The 26,772-nt window shown below is 40.7% G+C and overlaps 3 protein-coding genes and 1 long non-coding RNA gene across 13 annotated transcripts; 2 read left to right on the top strand and 2 right to left on the bottom strand.

Annotated features, from left to right (window-relative positions):
- Positions 1-1,215: 1,215 nt before the first annotated feature.
- On the top strand, positions 1,216-7,170 carry LOC102714019. Of its 2 annotated transcripts, XM_040524850.1 has the most exons (3): positions 1,216-1,530; positions 2,785-2,875; positions 3,548-7,170. In XM_040524850.1, the coding sequence occupies exon 3, from the start codon at positions 3,731-3,733 to the stop codon at positions 6,749-6,751; it is 3,021 nt and encodes a 1,006-aa protein (XP_040380784.1). In that variant the 5' UTR covers positions 1,216-1,530; positions 2,785-2,875; positions 3,548-3,730; the 3' UTR covers positions 6,752-7,170. The 2 variants fall into 2 exon arrangements, with proteins under 2 accessions (XP_040380784.1, XP_040380785.1); XM_040524851.1 differs by lacking the exon at positions 2,785-2,875.
- A 1,588-nt stretch (positions 7,171-8,758) lies between these two features.
- Positions 8,759-9,388, top strand: LOC121054718 (RING-H2 finger protein ATL74-like). Its single transcript, XM_040525169.1, has one exon. The coding sequence runs from the start codon at positions 8,759-8,761 to the stop codon at positions 9,386-9,388; it is 630 nt and encodes a 209-aa protein (XP_040381103.1).
- A 2,660-nt stretch (positions 9,389-12,048) lies between these two features.
- Positions 12,049-18,198, bottom strand: LOC102702767 (putative DEAD-box ATP-dependent RNA helicase 51). The gene is given in 13 exon segments (XM_015838716.2): positions 12,049-12,200; positions 12,530-12,655; positions 12,733-12,801; positions 14,091-14,195; positions 14,275-14,313; positions 14,403-14,532; positions 14,534-14,706; positions 14,965-15,054; positions 15,129-15,170; positions 15,288-15,374; positions 16,915-17,103; positions 17,608-17,793; positions 17,941-18,198. Coding segments are annotated over 13 exon segments (1,485 nt in total). The 5' UTR covers positions 18,172-18,198; the 3' UTR covers positions 12,049-12,182.
- Positions 18,199-18,558: 360 nt separating this feature from the next.
- Positions 18,559-21,935, bottom strand: LOC121054692. 9 transcript variants are annotated; one of them, XR_005812024.1, is made up of 5 exons: positions 21,434-21,935; positions 20,144-21,333; positions 19,839-19,921; positions 18,731-18,796; positions 18,559-18,650 (listed from the first exon to the last, which is right to left on the bottom strand). It is a non-coding gene; the product is annotated as an uncharacterized LOC121054692 (long non-coding RNA). The 9 variants fall into 9 exon arrangements; XR_005812021.1 differs by having other exon boundaries at positions 19,839-20,227; positions 20,297-21,333; XR_005812022.1 differs by having other exon boundaries at positions 19,839-20,222; positions 20,297-21,333.
- Between the last annotated feature and the right edge of the window lie 4,837 nt (positions 21,936-26,772).

The following is a 26,772-nucleotide window of genomic DNA, read 5'->3' as shown; positions in this document are numbered from 1 at the left end:
AGGAAGCGAATGGTTAGAATGCTATATGATATGGTTGAACTATAATCAAAATCATGAAAAGTTAATTGGTCAATGGTGAGATCGAAACTAAGCTTAAAGAGGAGCTATGAGTTCTAGACAGTCAATGGTGAGATCGAAACTAAGCTTAAGGAGGAGCTATGAGTTCCAGACAGTCAATGGTGAGATCGAAACTAGGCTTAAGTGATGGTGTTGGATACATGGTGATGACACATGGTGGATGCAAACTATATGTGGATGGATTATTAATGTGATTCATAAGTTGCATGTACAAGCATATAAGAAAATGGGAAGATATATAGATGAAAAGTTGACAAAGAAAAAATGATTTGAATTTCGTAATTTGGAAGAAAGAATTTAATTTGGTAAATTAAATTAGTTTTTGAAATTAAAAGTTTGAGTCCTACTCCTAACAGGACTGGTGTCCTGCTCCTACTAGGATAAAAGTTCCACTCTTAGTTGGTAGTGAAATTTTTGGTATAAATAGAAGAGGGGTTAAGACCATAGAAGCATAACTTTTGCAAGAGAGAGATTAGATTTTGAGAGAAGTGATTTATATGTACTTTATAAACCCATATTTTTGCAGTAAAACTGATGTACCATGTTTTCTCGTTTTTGAGCGTTCGTGGTGGCGACATTAAGACGATCAATATTGACGGGTTAGTGCATTATTTTTGGTTTTTATTACCACTAAAAAATTTGGTTGATTGTTTTTTACCATTTAACCCTCTCTAATAGACCGAGTCTTGTTTTTTTTGATCCTATGATACTAGCTGTAAAACTATAAAATTTACTAGTCCATTTTAAATTCACATACGTGCTAATAAATTTATATATATATATATATATATATATAATATACATTAATTCAATAATGAATCCAGACATGACCAAAACTCGAAAAAGTAATAGGGCGATGGTTTGTTTTTTAGATAAGTTAAACGACATATATTTACAAATGAAAAATATTTATGGATAAAAATTTTTATATATTCGTCCTTAGTAATCTTAAACATAAGGCTGGAAAATAAACTATAATAAAAATTTTTCGAAATCAACCTTAAATTTAAAGTTAAAAATAAAATTTAAATTTACAAGTATAAACCAAAACGAAAATAGGAGATATTTAAGTTTTTTAATAAAATGGATGGCATTTAAAGTATGTGCTGAAGTCCCTACCCTACGGTGCGACGGTCTTCTCCTCTTTCTTTCCCTGCGGGAGCCCCCCTCCAAACCCTCGCCTCCCCCGCAACGCCGCACGCCACCGTCGCCCTCTCCGCTCCCCTCCCCCACTCTCGCCGCCGCCCTCCCCTCCTCCCCCGCGCAGCTCCGGGGCCTCCTCCCCGGTTCCAGTCGGCGCTCCACCCACCCGGGGGGAGCGGGTCTCGCCGTCTCCTCCCCGGTCTCCGGCCCCGGCGGCTGGGGGGACTCGCCGTCCGCCGCCTGCGCGACCGGCGCGGCGCCATCTCTCTAGCGGCGGCCGCGTAGATCCGGAGGACGGTTTCGTGGGGGGTAAGCTCGTAGCGGTTCTTCATTGCCCCCCCCCTCCCCCCCCCCCCTTGCTGTCAGTTCCCGTGCTAGTATTTCGTAATTTTTGGGGTATGCGGTTTCGTCTCTGGACGTGGTGACGATTCCTGCGGGGGTGTTTTTTTCTTTTTGCGTGTGTGGTTGAGCTGCTGCGGTAGTTCTTCTGTTGGTGGTGGGTAGCTCGTGAGGTTCTTCAAATTAGGGTTCTTGCAGCCGTACTCGTCTCGTTAGCGAAATGGGCTTCGACCGTGTGGCAATTAGTTACTCGTGCAAAATAATGATGCAGCAATTGCATGTAAGCTGATAGTGGCCGCCACGGCTGATTGCAATTTCTGACCTGTTTACGACTTCAGAGACGCGCTATGTTAATATCAGATTCTGGGTAGACTGAGAGGGCACAAGTTAATGACAAAGTAAATACGAATAATAAACTGAATCCACTAGTAATTTTTTGGTCTTCGGTGGATGCAATTGTTTTTTTAAAGTTTACTGAATAATGTTGCAGCAGCGAGTTCAGGCTCATGATTTTTTTCCTGTTGTTATTAGCTAGTGAAATTTGTTGGTGTCGTGCCTATAGCTGTTTTGATTTTATTTGTGATTTAACAGTTTCTATTTATCTTTAGAAGAAGATGGGTCAGAATTGTATTATTGTTGTTCTATTTCTGCTGTTTGCCACTGTACTACTATACATGATTAGATACTTGCCTGTTCTGTCAATGAAAAGTTTTTTTTAGTAATTTCAATTTGCTAATGTTGAGTGAGCCTTCCTTGCAAGTATCTAGTGGCAGGAGGTCAATTGTGTGGAAACACTTTGAACAGGACTTGGCAATCATTGTTAATGCCCCAAAGGCTGCAGCAACTACTGTGCACTCAGCCTTTTGACTAGACTAGTAACATATCCATGCATTGCAACATGTCTATATAATTGATGATGGATCATACAGGATCATAGAGAAAAGAAACATTTTTTTTAAGAAACCATTTGAAATTTTTTTCTGGTTTTTGTAGAAAAGGTGTTTTTTGCATGACGTGGGTGGGGAAGAGGATGGACGACTTTGCTTTTAAGTAGTAGAGACTAGAAGAGTGATTTGTTGTAGAGTCTGTATGTTTTCAACTTTGGTCATGCTGGTTTGACTGTGAAAATTAACCATTGTCTAATTCGAAAATATCAAAAGATATGCAAGTGAGCTTCCCCCAGTTATTTTTTCTGATGCCCAATTGTGCTCTTGGTTTTTTCAGGCGCAATACTGTTGGTCAGAAAAATATTCAGATTCTCGAACCTTCTGGCTGGTGCTATATCATTTGCGTTTAATTTAAGTTGAAACCAAAGGTAGTGCAAAGTGCAAATAACTGTTATTCTTTTTGCATATATTATGTTTTTTGGGACTAAAAAGAAGAAATTTATCTTTATAATCTAGCAAATATACAATGCCTTCTCATGTAGATGTATGGTTTTCATTTTTTTTCATTAACTGTGGATCAGCAATTTTATACAGTACTGGATACTCACGGAAAAAAAAAACAGATTTAGTACTTTTATCAAAATGTCAAATTAATTGAAGCATCTCTAGTCCTTCCTTTAGGGAAAATTTTGGTTTATGCCACCACTTTAATATCAGTTTTGGTTTATGCCACTGCCTTTTTTTGGCTGACATTGTGATCTTCTGACCTATTTATACCTTGCATAACTATTTCAATCGGACATGAGTTGATTAATAACCTATGTTAGTTGCCTGCACAAATTGCCTAGCTGCCTATCTCGGTGATTTTCGCAAAATGGGTGGCAGTGACAGGCAACTGCCTTTGGAATTGTTGTTTTAACATCCTTACATATTATTACTAATGGTGAAGCAATATTGCCGCTTAGAGTAGATTTTGTTTCTTGTGATAGGCAAAAGATGTAATTGGTCTTTGTTCTGCAGCCTGATATGTACCAAAGAATCTTTTTTCTTTGCCCAAACAAAATTTATTAATCAGAACTGCTTGCTTAATTTTTGTGCAGGTTGCTAAGTTACCAAATTGGTGTACCATTTGTCGTGTAGCCATAGCATATCCCAACTCCTGAACAGCTGCCATCAGCATATTTGAAGTGTGAAAAAGAATGGATAGGTAAATCACACTTTGTTGCCACTGGGATGCTTTTGCAAGAGATTAGGAGTTTAGATCTCTATCTATTCTAGTTGGAATGGATTGCAACAAAGATGAGGCTATTAAGGCAAAAGCTTTGGCTGAAAAGAAAATGCGGGAGAAGGATTTTGCTGGTGCAAAAAGGATGATTATCAAGGCACAACATCTCTCCAAAGATGTTGACAGCAACATTTCTCAAATGTTAACTGTTTGTGATATTCATTGTGCTTCTGCAACAAAGGTTAATGGAGAAATTGATTGGTATGGGATACTTCAAGTACCTGTCACAGCTGATGACGCACTAATAAAGAAGCAATATCGTAAGCTTGCTCTTTTGCTACATCCAGACAAGAACAATTTTGCAGGTGCAGAGGCAGCATTTAAATTAGTGGGAGAAGCAAACATGACGCTTACAGACCGCTCAAAACGTTCTGTCTATGACATGAAACGAAATGCCTCAGTCAGAATTGGTTCTGCAAGAGTTCCTTATCAGCAAAGAAGAACTGTACCTGTTAGACCTAACACTACACCTGTGAACCTCCATAATGTGCATCAACCACAACAGCATAAGCCCTCAAATCCTTCAGGGTCACAAACATTTTGGACCATATGCCCAACTTGTGGCATGCGATATCAATATTACCTTTCAATATTGAAGAAAGCTCTCCGTTGTCAGAATTGCTTGAAGCCCTTTGTTGCACTTGATTTAAACGAGCAAACTGTTCCTTCTGGGGCAAATCATAGGTCTGCTGGGGTGTGGAAAAACTCAGGGGCACCACAAAACTTTCCAGCTCCACAAGCAAATGTTGGGCAAGCTCAGAATTCTGCAAATCCAGGGGTCCATGCTAATTTTGGTTCTCATAATGCGTATGCAGGTGGGCTGAAGGACAAAAGAAAATTTACTAAGGCAACGGGAAATTCTTCAAAAGCTTCAGTTGCTGGTTTGAAAAGGGGCAGAAGAGCTATGGTTGAATCTAGTGAATCTAGCGCTTCAGAGACAAGCACTGATAGTGAAGAAGAGATTATTGAAGATGGTACTGCGACAAATAATGTAGGTCCAGGTGAAAATCCCCGCAGATCAAGCAGGCAGAAGCAAGAAGTTAAATATAATGAAGAGAGCGATGATGATGACACTGACAATCGTGGCAATGGTGATGATGCTTTTGTGAGTTCTCCCAGTTTGAAAAGGTTAAGGAAAGGTGGTCAGTTTCAGGGTGGTGGAAGCAATGAAACTAAGTTGAATGATGACACAACTGGGTCTGGGCATAATGGTCCAACTAATAGTGTTAATAACTGCAATAATACAGAAGAGGTAGAGAGAGGTACTGCTTGTGGTGAGGAAATTAAGAGGGAAACAATGTCTGCTGGAGGAAATGGTGCTGAGAAAGAAAAAATATTCCATTCTATCAACAGCAATGGTCTAGGCTCAAACTCCAATGATGCTTCAGATGAGGTGGTTTGTGCGGATTCTGAATTTTTTGACTTTAATCAACTTCGGCATGTAAATCGGTTTAAAGCCAACCAAATATGGGCTTGCTATGATAGTCAAAGCTGTATGCCGAGATACTATGCTCGAATTACAAAGGTAAAAACTGCCCCACAGTTTATGTTACATTTCGTTTGGCTAGAGTTTAATCCCAAAAACAAAGCAGAGATGGCCTGGTCTTATGAGGACCTCCCTGTTTCTTGTGGACTTTTTAAGCCTGGAACAATAGATACAGCAAAAGAAACCAGTATGTTCTCCCAAGCTATTTGCTACGAAAAAAGCAAGACAAAAAACTGTTATGAAATATATCCTAGGAAAGGTGAAGTATGGGCTCTTTTCAAGGGATGGTATATTGGTTGGAGCTCAGATGCTGATAAACACAAAAGATATGAGTATGAAGTTGTTGAAGTCCTCTCTGATCTCACTAGTAGCACTAGCATCATTGTCATGCCACTTGTGAAGATAAAAGGCTTTGTTAGCTTGTTTATGCAGTCTAAAGAGGCAACACCGTATGTGATATCTCAGGATGACACTCTAAGGTTTTCACATTGTGTCCCTCATCATTTGACGAGTGGAACTGAAAAGGAAGGAATTCCAGAAGGGGCTCTTGAACTTGATCCTGCAGCACTTCCACTAAACCTTGAAGAGGCTTTTGCTTCTGTTGTTCCAGAAAGCAGTTCAGTGAAAGTTCGGGGTTTTGATGCTGAACACATAGGTTCATCCAGTGGTAAGAACTACTGGAAGGGATCGGTGGGTGTTGGGGAGAGGAGGCAACATGCTACATCCACATCTACAGGGATTCCTACAAGGACAACAAAGGCAGAGAACAAAGAGCAGAACGCTCGATCTGAAGTAGAAGGTACAGGTGCTGATGAGGAACCTGATGATTTTGCCCAAGCAGAAGTTCTATATCCTGAATCGGAATTCTTCGAATTTTCAGAAATAAGGTCACTTCAGAAATTTCAGCCTGGGCAGATCTGGGCTCTCTACAGTGATGTAGATAAGTTCCCCAATTACTATGCCTGCATAAAGAAAGTTGATCTCATGAATCATGAACTGCAAGTAAGATGGCTTGATGTTTGCCCTCAGAATGAAGAGGAGAAAAGATTGGTAAAAGAAGAGCTGACAGTTGCGTGTGGATCCTTTAGGATTTCCAGCTCCCATGGTATTCAAACATACAATGGTACAGAGTACTTGTCTCATCTTGTACAGGCGAGACCTACTGGTAGAAGAAATGAATATGAAATAATTCCTCGTCTTGCTGAGATTTGGGCTGTTTTCAAGAACTGGAGGGCTGGATGGACTGCGCAAGATTATAAGAAATGTGACTATGAATTGGTGGAGATATTTGGTCACACTGAGTCATCCATACAAGTTATGCTTTTAAGAAAAGTGGATGGTTATAGGTCAGTATTTGTGCCAGACAAAAGAGAGGGAGCTGTGAAGACAATAAGGAAGGATGAGTACCCAAAGTTCTCTCACCAGATCCCGTGCTTCCGTCTGACAAATGAAAGAGGAGGCAAGCTTCGAGGTTTTTTGGAGCTCGATCCTTTGTCAGTGCCGGAGATGTTTCTTTTCACCGAATCAATCTGAGATAGTCTTACCCTCAATTGATCTGCAAGAGTATTCTTGTGATGCTACGAGAACCAAGCTTCTCCAGAAGCTGGGTAGTCCACAATTCAACATTTTGCTTAGTGACAGAAGCTGCTGGGTTTCAGCATTTGTATGTAGTAGCAGTAATGTTATGGGCCTCAGCTGCTCTCCAATCCACACAATGAAGGCGTTGTCAGGCAACTGGGACCATTTTGCTAGATGACCCGTAGCTGCAGTCTACAAACTGATTAATTTTCCTGCAGCTGCTATAACTAGTTACCGATAGCTGTATCTAGTGTTTTTAGTTCTGTAGCTGGACTATCAATATTTCCTTTTACCTGTCGTACTTGCAATGTTGGACCATGTAATTGAACTGTGGGAGGCCAGTCTGATCAACTCGGAGATCTTTGTTGGCCTCCCTTCCCTGGAACTTGAATTGAATCCAACTGCTGTGTAGGTTCATCAATTGATCATCATAGGGACAATGATGAACTAGATTATGTGCAATGCTTCCATGATGGGGGTGGACACCCTTCAGCTCTCTGGAGGTATCGTTCACTCTTGATTTGTTTCTCTTTGCTAATTTCTTGCTTGCTCTTTACTAATTTCTTGCCAGCAAGGGACTGGTTGGTTGAGATCCATTTGATTTGGACTTCAGTTTTCTATATGGATGTTGGTATGATATGCTATGTTGTCGTTCCGGTTTACTCCAATATGCTATGTTGTCGTTCCGGTTTACTCCAAGTAGATGCTTTCATGCCTGCCATGTTTGTGGTTGCTCTATATACATCTTCAATCTTAGATTAGGGCTTTATACCCTGAGCTTGTGATTTAGTTGTTGTTTAGATATGTAGGTATTGGATCTGATCTCTTTGCATAACTAAGTTTCAGCTGTATACATTATTAATAAATATCGGAAGGGTATAGTTTTTTTTGCCTGGCCGGCCAATTAGCCGGCTAAACTAACTTAAGATTAGATGAAGGGTATATATTTCATTATGCTAATCCAAACAAAGTCATTGGATGCAATGGTGTATCTCTGAACATTAATTATGAACTACTAAGATAGACTAATGTTTAATCTAAGATCAGTAAGGGCTAATTAAGAATGTATTATAGGAACTATATTATAAGAATATATTTCAGCGAAAGATTTGCTCAACGACTAGCAACTGATAGATTGGTGTACCCAACACAAGTGGCATGCCTACATGTCGGATTATTACTGCATGAGTTGTCCATGTATACATGACAAAGTGGATTGCTTTCTTAGACGATGTCTTTTCATTTTTGCTTATACTAATAAGTCAAAATTTTAATTTTAAACCTTAAATTTAGGGTTAATTTTACAGTTTTTTATGGTAGTTTATTTGGTTTTAGCTTTTACATTACTAAATACACGTATATAAAAGTTTTATTTATAAATTATTTTTTGTTTACAAATACACCGTTCGGCTTTTTTCTCCAACGCCCAGAAGATGACCACCCTGGTAACAGAGTATCAATTTATGAAAAGTACCCTTTTCCCGGTAGTGTTAATTAAAGTGTTACCTCCTTAGCTGTCTGATCTTTACTTGACCACCATCTCTGTCAGTGTCATATCAGTCGAGCCCCCTGGTTTAGATATGTGCAGGATTCATTAACCACAAACACAAGTCCAAACAAAGAGGCAATTTTGTCCCTTTCCAATCTTCTAACTCCTTGAAAGTCAACAGACAATTAGTTAGTAGCACAAAGCCAATATCTTAGTTCCATGTTCATCCGCAAACACATCTATCTATGATGAAACAAGCATTGGACCTAATCGCACTATCTTAATCGTTAGGATTACGAAGAAAAATGCATATACCATTAGCGACATGGCGTGTCCATGAAAGCAACCTGCTTGCGACCTGCCTCAGTCTGGAGCTGCCTCTGCTCCCCAAGAAAAGGTGAAGCTGCTTAAAGCTCGCCGATGGATGGTCGCCGTTGCGCGGCTCGCTCGCTCGCTCAAAGGCGTTCGTGGGGATGTCGTCGCCGGCGCCGGTGGTGGGGTCACCGTGGCTGACGATGCGGGCGCTGCGGCGGAGCGGCGGTGGCGCGGACGGGGCCGGCGGCGGCGGTGGGCAGCGGAACGCGGTGATGGTGGCGTCGTACCCGGTGCTGCTGCTGCTCGTCATCCTCGCGGCGTTCGTCAAGTACGTGTGGATCGCGCTGGCGCTCTACAGCGCGCTCCTGCTGCTCTTCTCGTGCGTGTTGCGCCGGAACGCGCTGGCGCAGCGGCTGCCGTCGGCGCTGGCGCTCGGCGGAGGGGGAGGCGTCGCCGCGGTCACCGCGGAGGAGGAGCTCCAGGGCGCCGCGGCGCGCGGCGGGGTGTCCGGGGAGACGCTGGCGTCCATCCCGTTTTTCACGTACGACGCCGCCGCCGCCGCGCACGGCGGCGGCGAGGCGGCGCAGTGCGCGGTGTGCCTGGAGGCGCTGCGCAGCGGCGAGACGGCCCGGCGGCTGCCGTCGTGCGCGCACACGTTCCACGCGGCGTGCATCGACATGTGGCTGGGCTCGCACGCCACGTGCCCCGTCTGCCGGCGCCACGTCGAGCACAAGCACAAGGGCGGCGTGCTGCCGCCCATGCCGCCGGAGCCGGAGCCGCCGGTGTAGCTTCCCTAGTCCTCCCAGTGCTGCAAATCGCAGAGCGGCAGCAGAAAAATCTGTACATGTTTTTGTTTTTAGATTTAGAGCTACCGTAGGCCAATCTTGCCACTCTGCTGTTGTAAACGTTTATGCGACCGATCTTTGTTGGAATATGAAGCAGAAGCCTGTCGCATACCCAAGTTTTCACCCTGTTAATTGTGATTAGATAACATCTCACGAACTCAGTTACCCAGTCCACGATCTCTTAGGGAGAAAAAAAAAACGTATTGGTGACGGAAAAAATTTGAACACATCTTTTTTTTTTTCGAAATTTGAGTAAATTTCTGCTGAATTTAAAATAATCCTTTTTACTTAAAAAAATTCTGAAATTCCAAACCAAAACTTTGAACCATGTTCCGGAATTTCAATGGTAAGGGCATGAAGTCTAAATTAAGTTAACTGTATGAGAGGGCAACTAACTGCCGGGTTCAGTTTGGAAGCAAACTAAGAGCATGTACTATGCGGTGGCATGGCAAAGAGCCCTAGCCATCTATGTCCCAGATCCCTCTCCAGCTAGATGAAATCGTGCTCCAACCGAGCTCCTCGTGCCCTCTGCAAGGTATGTGTTCCTCATTAGACTTTTGAGAAAAAGCCAGCAACTTTGTCAGAGAAGCGGTACGGAGAAGCCGCCCCCATCTGGATCTGGCAAGGTGAGGGGAGAGCACTAGGACGTGCTCCGTCGCGCCGCCAGCTCCACCACGGGTGCTGCTGTGCCCTCGAACTCCGCTGTCTGGGACGCTCATGTCGCCAGCTCCGTTGCGGGGGCCTCCTCTGACAGCTCGTAGCCGAGATCCGTCGCCGAGCTCGCTCCACTACGGCAAGACCTCGATCCGATGCTGCCGAGCTCGCTCCTCCACCACCATCGGGCTGGATCCATCGCCACCGAGCTCGCTACGCTGTCGCCGGGCTGGATCGGTCACCCACTAAGCCGCCGCCGGGTTGGATCAGCCTTGTGCGGGCTCGATCAGCGCTGCCGAGGTCGCTACGCCGCCACCCAGGTCGAGGTCCTCCATTGCCATCGTTGGGGAGGGAGGGCAAGAGAGGTGATGGGGATAATAGAGAGAGGATTGGAGTGGTGAAGATTCTTTCTCTGTAAAAAGGAATATAAGGGTTGAAATGCAAAAGGAGGTGTATGGGCTTGCATTGTAGAACTAGTAGTTTCATAACACCTTCATGACATGTGGCATGCTAGAACCATTCATGTGAGTAATCTGCATAGTGTATGTGAAACTGGGGCCTGTAGCTCAAAAAAATGGACTGAAGAACTTATAGAGCAACTGGACCTACAATGCATCCGTGTCCTTAATCAGATGCTCTGACCATCAAATCTCTCTCTCCCTTGTGCAAATCTGACATAGAAACTAGTCTCCCCTACAAAACACGAGTGAGCTTGCACGCTATGGTTCACAACGTCTTTTTGGCTTCTCTTTCCTACGTGGTAGACTCGGGAGACGGGCCACGGCACCACACATGCTGATTGTGAGAGGCCTAAGAGCAAGTTCAATAGTATAGCCAAGTACTAGCTCCAATTACCTATAGTTAATATAATAGTCAATTCATACAATAGTTACCTACAAAACATATATTATCATGTCCTACATGTCATACACCTATTATGTCGTGATGTACCTGGTTATAAATCTATAGTTCACCGTATGTTTGTAGCTGGCTTATAGTCTATTATTGTACCTGCTCTAAGGCATATGAATGGTCATTTTATTTTCCTTTTCCCTAGCATTCTGCAAATCTGTAATCAGCAGCATCACCCAACATTACATGCATAATTTTTGTTTGAGTATTGACAATGTTAGTCAGTACGACAAATCTGTAATCTGCACTACAATCACTTGAATAATATGGGGGGCACATTATTAACTGCAAGTGGAGTGCCAATAGATGCCATCAAAGTTCACCAGTACAATAATAGCCCATTCCAATCAACACGAAACAATTAAACCTTTTTTTCTTGGTTTATCTGAGTACTTGTGTACAAGCATCGTCAATACACGAAAAGTTTCTCAAAAGAACAGGCTTAGTTGTGATGCATGCATTTCTAGCTTCCGGGCATCGGCAACATATGAAAAAGAATGGCTCTATCCATCTTTCGCTTCTGTTTGTACTTATAAGTTTTTAAATTTTTAAACTTAAATTTAAAATTGATTTTAGGTTTTTGTTACCGAAGTTTATTTTTCAGTCTTAACTTTTAAATCATTAAGAATACCTATAAAAAGTGTTATTCACAAATTATTTTTTCATTTACAAATACATCATAACCACCCTCAATGCATAGCCAATTTATTCAGGGAGAAGTTATTTGTTAACAAGGCCGTTTACTATCCTCAATGATGAGAAAAGCATCGCTCATATGATTGAACAAAATCTCATTAATAGTACTAGTATTCAGCACAAAGCTTTTTGGGTGACATCCAACCGCTACATGTGTTTAACCATATGACAGAAAGACTCAGTCATGGTGTCCATCATCAGTAACAAAACACGGACTCACCTACTGCCTAACCCCAAATTATCTTACAAACTCCCATCTTCCTGGCTAGAATGTTGCAAGTTGCCTGTGATGAACACCGCCTCTCCTTCCATAAGGGTTTGAAGGGCCAATGCTACCAACGTTTAATTTCCTCTTCTTTCGATGTTTCGATGCACTGCTCTCCAGGTCCAGGTTCACTTTTGGAGGCTCCCTAAAGCAGAACGAAGCCGCTACTTTCAGCAAAACAGCGACGAATTCAAAAATAAGCTCGTCCAATTAACACACGTCATTGATCTAAAACAGAGAGTTTAAGAAACATCATCATTGATCTTACACGAACTGACAATTACACTGTTCATAATCAGCTTGCAACATCCAAAGGGTAAAACTAATTTACCAGTAAATTTAGGGGAAACAAATGCGCTTCTCTACTTGAGAAACCAAGATTCCATAAGCGAAGACTTCTTTTTAAATAAAAAAGGCAATGGGTATAGCATTGAAATATGGCCCAACAAACTTGTTTAACATTTAATGCAAATTCCAGCATGCAATGAAAACAAAATGTCAAAAGGATAATGTGCACAAACCAAAGGTAACCTTCAGAAAACTATGCAAAAATTTACCGTCAGATCAAGTCGATGGATATCAAAAATGTCTTTCATACAGTGTGACTTGTATGACAAAAGATAGGATCTGTAGGCTTCTTTCGCTGATTGGTTTAGGATGTAATTCCCACAGACAATATTCTCCTGCTCAAAACGCGATTAATCATTATTGTGAAATAATGGGATCGAGTAATTTTAATTATTGTGAAAGAGACACTCACAAGGTATGTCTGCAATTTTGGCACAAGCTCTTCTCTAAACGCGTACTCAGACAGAGAAATATTAGCCGCCTACAGGAAAACAACAAACATGCTACTCTGTCAGTTCAGTTATATAGGGCGTTCATGTTTGGAGAAGCCAAATCATAAGCATGCTTAGTGTATAGAATTATACAACTATATTGTCATGATCCAAGATCACGAGGGATAAACACCTGTAGGAAAATAGTGTAGAATTAGGTTCGAGAGAAGAGCATTGAGGGAGAGATTAGACTAATCATGATTCACTGCTTAACATCAAAAGATGATTCAACCCATTTTTATATAGATGAAGGACTCGAATCTAATCCAACAAACTCTATCCAAACAAGCAGGGGAAGCACAGGTGGTGCGGCATGGAGTCATGGGTGCAAACAGGGTTCAAATCCACATAAGGCCTTCTTTGGTTGGAGGGGAATTGGGTGGAATTGGTCCACACCTTCGTGGATTTTTCCCCCACGAAATAAATTCGGGCCCACAGAAAAATCATTATTCGGTTAAGCCCAGTCGAGGCTCTGGCTCGGCGTGCATCTTAGGATATTTCTATTATCTTGGCCGAGGAATTAATCCTCTCCATAGGTAATGTGAAAAAATCACGTCATCTTGTGTGATAAATGTGTAAAATCCCAACCTGCTACTTCCTGTAAATCCCTAACAAAACGAACGAATGTTTTTATGTAAGAGGTTATAGAAAAGTTGGGGATTCAAACCCCACAGGAATCTGGTGATATGGAAGGGGTTCACGCAATTCTCCCGGAATAAATTTCTCTTGGAGATTAAATCTCAACTAACCGAACAAGACTTAAGTGGGGTTTCAATAGAAATTTAGTGAGATCAGGGATATGCCACTGGTTTTCGTCTCTTTAAGCGTGTGTTAGCGGATACACTCACAGGTGAGTATGGTGTCGTGTGTGCAGTGGTGTGTGTGCACACATCTTCCATGTGATCGAGAAAAATCTTTATCCAAACAAGCTACAGTACTATGTAGCACAAGTGTATTATTTCCTTGGTCGGTAGTGGGTTGTCTTAGGCCTTGGCCTCTCGGGTCAATGCCCATGGCATAGATTCATATTCCAAATTATTTTGGAGATAAATTTTTATTATTCGTTGGGTATCCATTTTTTTTTTCATGTCATTTAAACAGTTATAGAAAAATTAAAAAATTAACACAATGAATTAATAGGAGATATATCTCTAAATAAACATGTAAGCTATAAGTTGTAAAAGAATAAATTTCCAACTTCCGCAAGTTTTCACACTATACTGATTTAGTAGCTAGACGATAAAGTGAGAAAACAATAGTCAGCTGAATTATGTTGTACCTTCAGGTGAATGAGCATCTGTAGTTCTTTCGGTAGTAAGAACAGTATCGCGCTTCCTTTCCCATTATCTCCACGGGCAGTACGACCAACTCTATGAATGTAATCCTGCAAATCAAATTCCAATGTCAAGTTAGCAAAAAGTGAGGAACACAAAATCTCTTTGGCACCATTCAGAATCCCTGACCTTTGGTTCATCTGGAGGATCATATTGCACAATATAGTCCTAAACAAGGCAGCAAATACTTAGGTTAGTATGGCAGCACAAATAGGAGTGGTCAAAATGGTCTGAAAATCACAAGCTCAAAACCTCACCACATCTGGAATATCAAGTCCTCGTGCTGCCACATTAGTGCATAATAGGATGCCATGTTGTGCCTTGTGAAACTTAAAAAATGTACTAGTTCGTTGATGCTGCTTTAGTTGCCCGTGGATATCATAACACTATCTGGATCAAATTAAGAAGCTGTGCGTGGAATTTGACTGAATTGCATGATGAAAAGAACACCATGACCTTCTTCTTCCTAGCCAATGTCTTCTTTAGGAAAGAATACAGAACAAGAAACCTTCTCTCGCTAGGAATGACACAGTAGCCCTGCTTCAAGCCTTTAACAGTAGCCTACCAGAGCAAGGGCATCGCAATTATTTTCATACGAAAGAATAAAAAACAGAGAAATTTTACAGTTCTAAGAAAGGATATAAATTTTTTGTGTAAAATTTTAATACCTCGAGGCAATCACCTGGAGATACCAAATTTAAGTTTTTACACTAAAAATATATGATATTCTAATATACTTTCTCTAGGATGACAAAAAACTAAAAATATCTTTAAAAGGAGAGTTGAACAGCATGGTGAAGCAGTTCCATACTTCCATACCTTTGATTCGTGGTCATCAACTCCAACATAAACAAGTTTTCGTTGTCTTTCTTCCTTTTCCCCAAATGTTAACTTTGCAAAATCTTCAACCTATAGAATGACAGCGCGCGCATGAGCAGAGAAAAAGGGAAAACTTGAATGAGCTGAATAATAGATCCACCAACCTTTTTAGTCTGTGTAGCAGAAAAAAGAACAGTCTGCCTATCCTGCATATGATGCACAATAATTACAGGGCAAAATACAATATTATAGCGGTCGAAGTTAAAGACTGCAGAATGCATACGAAATGAAATTGCCAGACATCCAGATAGATGATAACATACCTTCCGAGGAAGGCGTTTAAATATTTCTCTCACATGTTCCTCAAAATTTTCCTCAAGTATGCGATCAGCTTCATCAATTATAAGACACTGCGACATCATCGGATGAGTTATGTCACTACGTTGAGCACACATTTTCATAGCATTTAATGTCCTGGATCAATAATTTACAATTTCCTGCAGCAAACACCTGGGGGTGATCGTTTGACTCTTACAAGAAAAAAAACAAAAAACATATTTGGAAATGAAAAATAATTTGTGAATAAAACTTTTGTATATGTGTTCTTAACAATTTAAAAGTCAAAACTGAAAAATAAACTCCGATGAAAAACCTCCAAAATATACTCTAAATTTAAGATTGAAAATTGAAATTTTAGCTTATAAGCATAAGTAAAAGCGAAAAGATAAGGGTGAGGGACTCATTGGCATCGGTTGGAAAAATATTCCAATATCTCAAGATTGATTGTACAGATAAAGGACAATAAGATTTGAGTCTACCACTGCCCGACAATATATTTATAATGCATTTATATATTCCTTCCATGGGAAAACAGAGTAAAATTTACAATGCATTATATATTCCTTACATTGCAAAACAAAGTGATTAACATGCATAAAAATTTAGTTACAGATATAATTCTCAATTATTTCCTCCAAGGCTCCAACTCCTTTACCCACTTGTAGGAAGAGCAATGGACGTGCATAAAGTAATGCAACGTGCTGAATCTGAATTGAACCAAATACTATCCATCCATACAATTCGGTGAACAGAATAACAATCCACAAATTACATCCACTGGACTAACCTTGTGTAACACCCACAAGCTTGGTGTGACTAATAACCACCTTCCTCCGTTTTATATTATACGTTATAAGTCAAATATATTCATGTTTGATCAAGTTTATAGAAAAAATATAACAATGTTTTTAGCAAAAATAACTATTATATATATATATATAATGGTGGATTTATTAGATGTTATTATATTTTTTATATGAATTTGGTCAGACTTGAATATGTTTGGCTTAGGGCAAACTCAAAATGATTTATAACATGAAATGGAGTGAGTAAAAAGAAATGTGCAGCAGATCTAACAATAACTTTAATCACAAAAAGTTGTTGCTGTAGCCATGCCTCCAGTCAAACCTTACAATTTTGACCATCAATATCTTTTGAAATATTTACATCGGATATATGAAAATTGTATGTATGGACTTGTAGTGAAGGATACTTTTGTAGTTTTATAATTTTATCTGCATTTCCAAATATAATTTAATAGAAATGAATGGTCAAAATTGCATTTTTGAGACCATGTCAATATCCAAAAAAGATAGGTGGCTGTTATATATAGCTGGGAGTAACTTTTACAGTTTTTCGTACACTAGGCATAATCTAAGATTAAAATTAATCTATACTGTAATTCAGTGTTAACAAGCACACTTCCAGTCATGGAAAAATTAGAGGGTAGACGTAGGCACATTATTATATATGAAACAATCAGGTGATTGATTATGCACAATATGAAAAGAGAGATAAAATTATGACTCATAGTTTTTACTACACTGTTTCTACAGACAAATTTACTTCCACATTGGAAAGGAAATTGGTAGTAAACAGAAGTTTCTTTACCTTTAGGCATCCATATTTGAAACTTTTGTTTTTTTGCATATGGTCCAGAAGTCTGCCTGGCGTTGCAACTAATACATTGATCCCTTTTGCAAGCTGATTGGCTTCGCCCCTCAAGTCAATACCACCAATTACATATCCAACAGTTTGTGAATGATAATACTTCATTAATTCCTTGGCAACATTGTGCGTCTAGAGCAATTGAATCAGTTAAGTATACAGAAAATATAAAGACGAGGACACTAACAACAGATAATCTGAACAACTACCCAAAATTAAATTTAGAAACACTACAAAAGGAGCTACCTTTTGGAGTTTAACAACATGCTAGTCTACTTGGCAATAGCAATGTGAAAAGGAGTTTAACAACTTGCTAATATACTTGGCAATAGCAATAGAAAAGCAGCGTTCTGTACCATCTTGTCTTAAAAGTTGTATGACAAGACCAATTTATCCACTATATTTACACAACATATACATCAACTGTTTTAACAAAGCTAGTATAACATTAACTCATTATACATGTAGATTTTATTCAATTTTGTTTCACTCACAACAGGTTGTTGAACAGCCATAGAACATGTAAAAATGAATCCAAAGAGAGGAAAAAAAATACTGTTGCATCGTGATCTGTCAAGGCGGGTAGATCACCAAGAAACAACAAAGAGAAAAGAAGTATGTATGTAATGTGAGTACCTGGATAGCAAGCTCCCTTGTTGGGCAAAGCACGATAACCCCTGTGCCGTTCCTCGGCGAGAACCGCAGCTTGTGGAGCAGCTCGATCGCCGGTATGAGGAACGCGAGCGTCTTCCCTGATCCAGTCTTGGCCGAAGCCATCACATCGCTTCCTAGCATCAGGTGCGGTATCGATCTAGCTTGAATCTGCAATCAAACCAATCAATCGATCATGAAAAACAATAGCACTCATAATATCTGTCAATACTGAAATCCGACAAAAAGAACTGTCAATACTGTAGAAAATTAAATTTTTGTTTAAGGGGATTAATTTGGCGGCGATCGATAATTAACCTGGGTGAGATGGGTGTAGTTCATGTCCGCGATGGCCCTGGCGGTGAGGTCGGAGATGGGGAGGTCCGAGAAGAGCTTGTCCGTCAGAATCCCACCTCCCCCACCCTTCCCCTTGCTCCTGATCGCGGCGTTGTCCTCCTGCTGCAGGATCTCTCCGTCCAGGTTGGAATTGGAGGCGTCTACTACCGGCTCCGGCGGAGCGGCGACGGGGCGCTTCCGCTTCTTCGACATGGTAGCGCCGGCGGACGGCTGTCTGGAGGGGAGGGGAGGGGGAGAGGAAGCCTCGATCGGCTTCGGTGGCGGTAGGGTTTTAGGACGATCGAGGCAGGGTTTTGCAGGCGGTGATGGATGTTGGGGTCGAGGAGGACAATGCGCGCGCGGTGTGCTATGCGGACGCTCCTCCTGCTCGATCCTCGTATATATATATATACACTGGACGGTGCGCGTTGCGCACCCTGCAAGCCCATCTATAATTAACACAATAAAACATCGCTTTTCTAGTTGGGAATATATTTTGTGTTAATCCACATTTATAAGTATATTTAGTTTGCGAAAAATATTTGTATATCAAAATGTAATATGGATAGTATTACAACATAGATTTCATTGGAGTACATATTGGATAAAAACATACATTTTTTTGATGTGCTTGCATCAACTCCTCTCGTACATGTTAGAGCGTGATCGAAACCATTGGTTCAAAAGCTTGTCTGAAAAGTATAAATTGGGCCAATCTTTATTTGGTTCTTCAGAACAATCGAACTGGCGTTGCAATGATCATAGTGACTACCTTTCTTGGAGGAGTCTGGGATCCTTTGCTTGCTGGTGTATAGTTGTTCACATTTGCCATCTTAACCTAGAAGCAAGAAAAAGAACATATCTCATGCTAATAATCTAAAATGACAATTGGTAATGGCATTGTATATAAAGCAGTAGCAATCTGTGCTAATAACATGCATAAATGTGCACAACCAGACTACAAGCCATTTTTGTACTAAACATATGTAGGCATTACTATTAAACCAATTTTGTGATGGAATTATAAAAGAACATAAATCAAACAAGGTCGATAACAAAATAATGTCACTGTGCAAACAAGTTAGACATAGGAAAAACATTTTCCCTCGAAAAACCAACCACGGAATGCTTTGGGTCGGGGTGAATCACATGTCAGAATGGAAGAAGTTAGATAAGATGCCAAATCAAACAAATTAGTGTTAACATATAAAAATCTTACTACTAAGGCTGATGACATAGATGTCTATACTACCATTAAAACATAAATATATATAGAGACTAATATTTCATATTTGACACATGGTATTTTAGTGAGAACTGAGCAAATCTACATAACAGAAGAATTCGGGAAAATGAGATGTTGTAGAGTTTATACTCTTGGAAGACTTTTATTAATATATACCTAAAAATAAGCACTCGACTGTATAAAAACAAACACATACTGACTTTCTATAAGTCACTAAAAGCACATAATGGATCACCCCTGCTATCTAAAGTCTAAATGGCAACCTGAGAAAGTTAAGGTCAATATATTGTTTACAAATTAGAAACACCTCAGGCATAGTATAGTATGAACGGTGGACTACACCATTTGGGCACCCTACCATATATTTCACATGTGATTCAGTCAAAGGATTCAATATTGAAATGTTGGCCAGTCTGTTAGCCACCATTATTATTCAGCTAACTGAGAGAACATCTTCACCTCATGGAAGATCATGTTACACAAGCTGACGAGAATTTGATTATTTTTTACAATTGTCAAACAGGCGCATAATTAGTTTCATACTTAGTGATAAGTTTGATCCAGACATATGCAAGAACACAAAATATATTATGAAATCGGAAAAGGGATTATCACTCTGACATGAGCATAGCACCTCTCCACCAATTTAGTTAGCCGAGTTAATGGACCTGAAGGTGTTATAACTCCATCAATTCCCCTTTATCATCTGAAAGTAGTCTAGATGAGGGAGGACACAATTCAGCTATTATTAAAACATAGAGAAATAAATTCAGAGGTAATTGTCAGATAGGTAAATAATTGTTATCACCTTAAGTATAAATAATCGGTACATGGAAGAAGTATGCATAATTCTATTCAGATGAAACATAGGTTTCATTCTTTAGGGGGCAAGCAAATAGTCAGGGTAGTTTATTCATTAATTATCAAAAAGGAAAGAACCTGTAACTCTGAATTGGGAGAGGGATCTCAAAATTTTCTTACATCACCTTCTAGTTTGAATTCCAAACAGAAAATATATCTGTCCTAAAAGAAAAACAATAAAATTAGTGTTGATGTTCAGATGTACTGATCTAAGTTCACCACCACACTTACCAATTAACCAACAGGATCCTCAATTGATTATAGGATACATATATACTTAATTTGATTGAGCGAAAGCCATGGTAAAATACTCTACCTGTATCCACACATAATTTGATTGAGAGGCAATAATGTATAAAATCAAGCTCATGAATAATTTACGGAGTAAACATGAGAAGTGTAGTCCCAGTTAGAATTCATAGGACTTACCGCAGATTGCAGCCCACATCCACCCAGGTCAAGACAATTAAAAATGAGGCATTCCAATCTAGTATGATCAATGGCCATGGTAATATGTGTGATTTCTACAACTAAAAGTGAGCCACATGAATTAGCTTTCAAGTAATGCTAATTAATAATGTTCCATCTAAAAATGTAGATTAATTCCTTTAGGATAGTCAATAAATTTAACTAAAGTATGAGCATCATGTGCATTTTAGAAATGTAGTTATATCATTTACTTCATGTAATCCAGATTTATAAAAGTATAAGAATAAACAGGAGCCAGAAAAAACCATGCAACATAAATTGTGATAGACAACCCGAAACCAGTTATCTTAACCATGGGGTTGCACAAGAATAAACCTACCGCAAAGTAAATGCTATGAGATAACCCAAACCTTGTAATATGATTGGCCAGATTATTTTAATAACATCATTCATAAAGTGTAAGCAAACAAATCAATAAGTCTGCAGACATATAATAGGAATGCAGGGCAATAAATTGATAAATATCTATAGTAAATAATACATATTATAAGATGTGGATAATAGCAAACAGATTAGACCATCATTTCAGCTCGTATCACATAGTAAATAATAAACAAGCCACTTCATAAATTGGACATCAAAAGCATACACAAGTAAATAGGTAGACATGTTGTCTGAAGTTGTGGATGCTCCCTTGATGCATAAAGCTGAAAAAGCAAATCTTTGCTGGGTAATAAGCCGACCACTACTGGCACTTCACCAACATCTAATTTACCATGATTCGAGTACGAAGCAAGAACCAAACGTACCAGTCCAGTCCAGATGGAGGTGCCCCTATGCTAGCATGGTCTCAATGCGGACGAGGGGATGGCTGAAGTCAGAGCAGACAGTAGAGCAAGCAGGAGAGACAAGGGGGAGGATGGTGGCAACGGAGCTTACCAGGTGTGCTTTCGACGACCATCAGCTCGCAGCCGCCGCGCAGAGCTTCGCCCGTCGTCGTCCCGTGCTCCCCCGCGGTCGTCATGCCGAGCTCTGCCCCCAGCCGTCGTTCTACACGGAGCTCCACACTCCCCCGGCCCCGACCGCCCTGAGCAGACGAAGATGAGGGAGTGAGAGAGACAAACGAAGATGGACGGAGGATTAGCGCATGCTTTAGTGGACCGCGTCGTCGCTCCGAGGCCCTCCCAGCGAGGCCGCGCAGATGGCCGAGCTCCCCCCGACGAGGCCGCGCAGCAGCACGAGCTACGCCTCGGACGCACCGAGAGGGAGGGGTGATGAGAGAGCCTAGCAGCTTGGACACGCAACACCCACAAGGACTCTGACAGGGCAGGGCTACAGGTCTACAGCACATGGAAGAAGAAAGCAGGCAAACCATGCACCATGCACGCAGCTCACAACCCATACAAACGAAGAAGGAACCAGCAAGCAACACGATCGGAGGATTTGGTCCACACAGGCAACAAACAACACCCCATGGCTACAGAAGAGCAGGCACAGAAGCCAAGTGAGCCAGGCCCATGGCAGGCAAAAAGCAAAAAAGGAACCGCATGGTCCACTTGACAGTGACACAACAACCATGGACCAACCACACCCAGCGTAGCGAATGGTGAGCAAGGAGCAGTGAAATGGAGAAGACGTGCATGCAACACAAGGACAATGAACAACACCAGAAAGGGAAGCAATTAACACAGACAACAAGAGAGAATGGTAAGAGAGAAAGCGAGCCCACCATACAGCCGAACGGCTCACCGTGCACCCGGCGTAGCCAGCCACCAAAAAGGTCCGCAAGAACGTGTCACCAAACCGCAACGTCCACGACAGCGTGAAACGCTGGGAGAGCCTCAAATCCTGGGAGGCTTTAAGATTTTAGATGTTGGCTGACAGGTGGGCCCGAAGGGTGAAGCCCGCATGTTGGACACCGTGTGTTGTAAGGGTTGGCCAGCAACGCCAAGGAATCTCAATCCATGCTCTACCTTTAGGCTTGGGCGGGTGTAATACGCGATCAGTCGCGTGCGCGCGCACCGAGCGAACGGATTGTCGCATCTTCTCGGCCCACCGACGCCGCATCGGCCCAGCGGAAATTGGTCAGGCCGGCCGTGCACCAGCGAAACATGTGCCGCTCTTCTCTCTCTCACACACACGATCACACAATACACATTCGTTTATCGTAGACATATAAACTGTAGACATAAGACCCCTATTCGTAAAGTTTATACGTATATGGGAAAAACTTTATACATATAAACAACTTATACATGTAAAATTTATATATACAAACTTTATATAATACATCTATGCACACACATATAAACTCTCCATATAAAAATCTACATAGATATAAAGTATTATATAAATAAAAATTATAGATATATACCTATTATAGAAAAACTTTAGGGGTTATTTCGTTTCTGCCCATGTTTCATGTTCCAATACTGATTTTGCTCCTTCTTTTTAGAGCTTTCGCTTTTGTCCTTATTTTTTTAATTGAACGAACTAGTTGTCCCTCTTTTGGATGAAAGGACTAACATTGTTAAATGACATGTTAAAGAACTATTTACCCCTGCACGAGAATATCATTTTGATTTTTTTTAAGTCATTTGTGTTGTTACCCTCCGTTCTAAATCATAGAAATATACAAAAGCAATATATTATTAATTTAAATGACATGTTTAAAAACTTGTAATTTTTTTAAAATATTTAACAGAGTTTCAAAACTATGTCAAATTTTTTAAAAAAATTATAAGTTTCATAGAAAACACAAAAGCAATATATTATTAATTCGAGTGACATGTTTAAAAACTTATAATTTTTTAAATATGGGTAATTTCTTCATTAATTATTTCGGAAATTAAATATTTTATTTTTTAAACTAAAAAATATTAGTCAACATAACTTCCATCCAAAATAGGGGCAAACAGTTCATTCGGTTAAAAAAAAGGGCAAAAACAAAAACCCTAAAAATGAGGGGTAAAATCAATATTAGACTTGAAAATCCGGGCAGGAACGAAATTGTCCCAAAACTTTATGCATATAAATTTCTATGTGTAAACTTTATATCTATAAATTTAAAACCTCTATTTGTAAAGTAAAGAAAGCAAAAATAAAAATAAAAAAGGTGCCACGCCAAGTTGGACCGTTGAGGTAGTTGGGCCATAGCGGTAGTTGGGCCGGCAGCGCGACCGCGTACGCATTAGCCTTTTCGCTACCTTTACGCCTCACTTTGGCACCTGTGTAAAAGGCCAGTATACTTGCATGTTTGTTGGTCCAGAATGGGAAGCCCATCACAAGAGGGGGGGTGGGACGAATCCATAGAGGACACACGCAAAAAATCCATTTGAAAAAGCCCGGGAAGGTAGTTTTCCTGCCTAATACATCTAGGGGTGGAAATGAGCCAAGGCCCGTGGGTTCTTTCACAACTCTATTTAGTTCTTAAAATTTTTTTAGTTTAAAACTCTATACAATTTTATTTTTAACCCGTTTTGAACCTGGCCCTTAAATTTTCTAGGCAAAATGGTTAGGCCCGTTACCACCCCTAAATACATCTCTAACCTTAGGGAAAATCGCACCACTGCTTTGACTGGCGGAACTCCAACTCCACCATCAACGCTGGGAGAAAAAAAAACGCAAGGTCGCCACTCCCTCAATGTCCCTCAATGTCCGTCGACGCCGTCACCCCCTTCCGTGCCCGTCGGCGCCGCCTGATCTCCTGGACGTTCGTCGGCCGTGCCGCCTCTCCCTCCACATCCATCGGTCGAGCACCGGGCTAGGTGCATTGGTAGGTGCTGTGGTGGCAACGACAGTAGGGGAGGAGGTGGGTGGGGAGCACGGGCCCTTCCTGATCTAGCAGCTCCCAGGTATGGTCCTCTCCTTCCCAACTCTTCCCTCTTGATTCGATCCCTATGCACAAATAGCGTATAGTGGCTTTGATAACATTCTTGGCCATCGAACTATAGGTTCTTGATGCTTTTCTGCAATGAGGGAATGTGTTGATTCGAGATAGGGGCAAAGCCCAATGGGCTAGGGGTTCATAGGCACCCGGCCTAATTTTTAGTTTTAGTTCTGAATCCCCTATTTTTGCCATATGGGAACCGTTTTAGTCCAAGTTTATACACCAACCAACCTATTATCCACCAAGCTAGAAAGGCTCAAGGAAAAGGAGGTGGACAGTCCGAGTCCTTCTCCCGGATACCGATGTATCGTATTCCTTTTCCAATTTCCACGCCACGCAAGTGCTTCTGTTTCTACTTCTGTTTCTGCATCGCACGTGCAAGTCTGCAGCCGATCGACCGGACAGACACTGACGCCTGGTCGCGGATGGCCTGCAGCTCACATCCGGATCCGGCATAAACTGCACCGCGCGCCTGTGGGGACGAGGCGGCCGGCTGCCGGTGGCCTGGCGTCCTCAACTCCTCGCCGATCTCAATCTGTTGCCTGCGGGATCATTTTTGCCAAGATAGGATTATGGATTATCTTTTACTATTCTTTAATGTTTTCCTCCATAGTTGATTGGATTATATTACTTCCATAAGTATTCTTGCTCCCTACTCACTCACTAGTGTTCGTGACTTAGTGTTAAAACATTGTCTATGAGACTATGGCCTTGTTCGGCAAGGCAGCTTAGATATCTAGTTCGTCTTAGTTTACCACGTGCACGTTTCTCGAACTGCTAAACGGTGTATTTTTTTAAAAAATTTCTATAGGAAAGTTACTTTAAAAAATCATATTAATTTATTTTATATTTTTTAATAATTAATAATTAATTAATTATATACTAATTTATTAGTACGTTTTTCGCGCCGGATAACTTAACCCCTCTCTTCCACCAGCCGAACGCGGCCTATGAATATGGTCAAATACCATTATTTAGAGTCATGTACGTGTCTCTATGTATATAGAGAAGTGGTGCACCCCCTTAATTCTGTTCCAGCTTCACCAATGATTCGAGAGCTTTGTCCACGGTGACAACATCCGCCATGGCGGTGCTGACGGCGTAGGCAATGCAGAAGTACAACCTATCAAGATGTTCAGCGCCATGAATCAGTAGCATCCTAGCCGTGGGGAGCAACCTGATCCCGTCATAGGCCGACGCGCCGCCTCGTGGTCCGGGAGGCCGGGACGGCCTGCAATCCGGCATCACCGCATCAGCCTCGAGCACTGAACTGAACTAAAATCCCAAGGATAGCATGAAGCCCAACAGCCCAAACTCCTAAATTTAACTCTAGAAACGAATCTAGAGTATAGCTATAAACTACTCGGTTCCGTATGCTTGATATTTATTAGGGAAATTGGCCAGATAACTGAGACACAGATTTTAGTAGTTTAGTTTTTTTTTTTTTTTGCAGATCACTAGTTCTCCACTCATTTAAATCGTTTGGTTACACTCTGGCTCCCAGCAAGAGAATTAACCCTACCGAACAAGCCCGAAATGTTATAATGCGAGCTAATTAAGTTGAAACATAAGAAACTTAGCAACGAGACCAACACACAATCTGCATGAGTTTCAGCACAAGGGATCAGCGTCACACTCTCGACGTGGTGGTGGGGTACGTGCTTGATTAGTTCCAACCGTGTCAACAACACACGATACTGCTTGCTTCCATCCGTACCATTTTAGTACGTGCCTGTCCGCATCGTTGAATCGGTTGTTACGACGTTGCGTCAATCAGCAAGGTTGGCTTGTAGTACTAATTTTTCTCATTTTGAGAGTGATGTGTGTTACGAAAAGAAACCACAGGATATATGTAAGTTGATTTGTGTGGTTTTTGTTCTGCTCCGGCTAAATTCCAAAGAGCCGGTTTGCTCGCGATCTTATGGAATCTTGGTTGATTATAACCATGTTGATCCCGGAAACAATTGGTTACAGAACACACCATTGACGACACCAGTGTGGTACACATTCTGCCCTGAAAATGGTAATTGCTCTCTCTATTTTTTTATTATATGATGCCATTGACTTATATGTTTACGTCTAACTATTTGTTATATTTAAAAAATTATTCAAATATACAAAATTATAAGTTATATTTCAAATAATTATAATAATTACTCTCACTATTTTTTATACAACGCTGTCATCTTTGTCTTTTATCTTTTATGTTTACGTTTGAATATTCATCATATTTAAAAATTTTATTGAAATATACAAAATTATAAGTCGTGTTTAAAGTTATTATAATAATAAATCAAATTATAAAATAATAACTAATAGTTAAATATTTTTAATAAAATAAATGATCAAACTTAAATAGAAAAAGTAAATGTCGTATAAAAAACATGAG

The sequence above is a fragment of the Oryza brachyantha genome, chromosome 6 (assembly GCF_000231095.2).
Source record: "Oryza brachyantha chromosome 6, ObraRS2, whole genome shotgun sequence".
Taxonomy (NCBI): Eukaryota; Viridiplantae; Streptophyta; class Magnoliopsida; order Poales; family Poaceae; genus Oryza; species Oryza brachyantha.
Note: the sequence above shows the minus strand (reverse complement) of the source record. Positions and strands in the feature narration are given on the sequence as shown.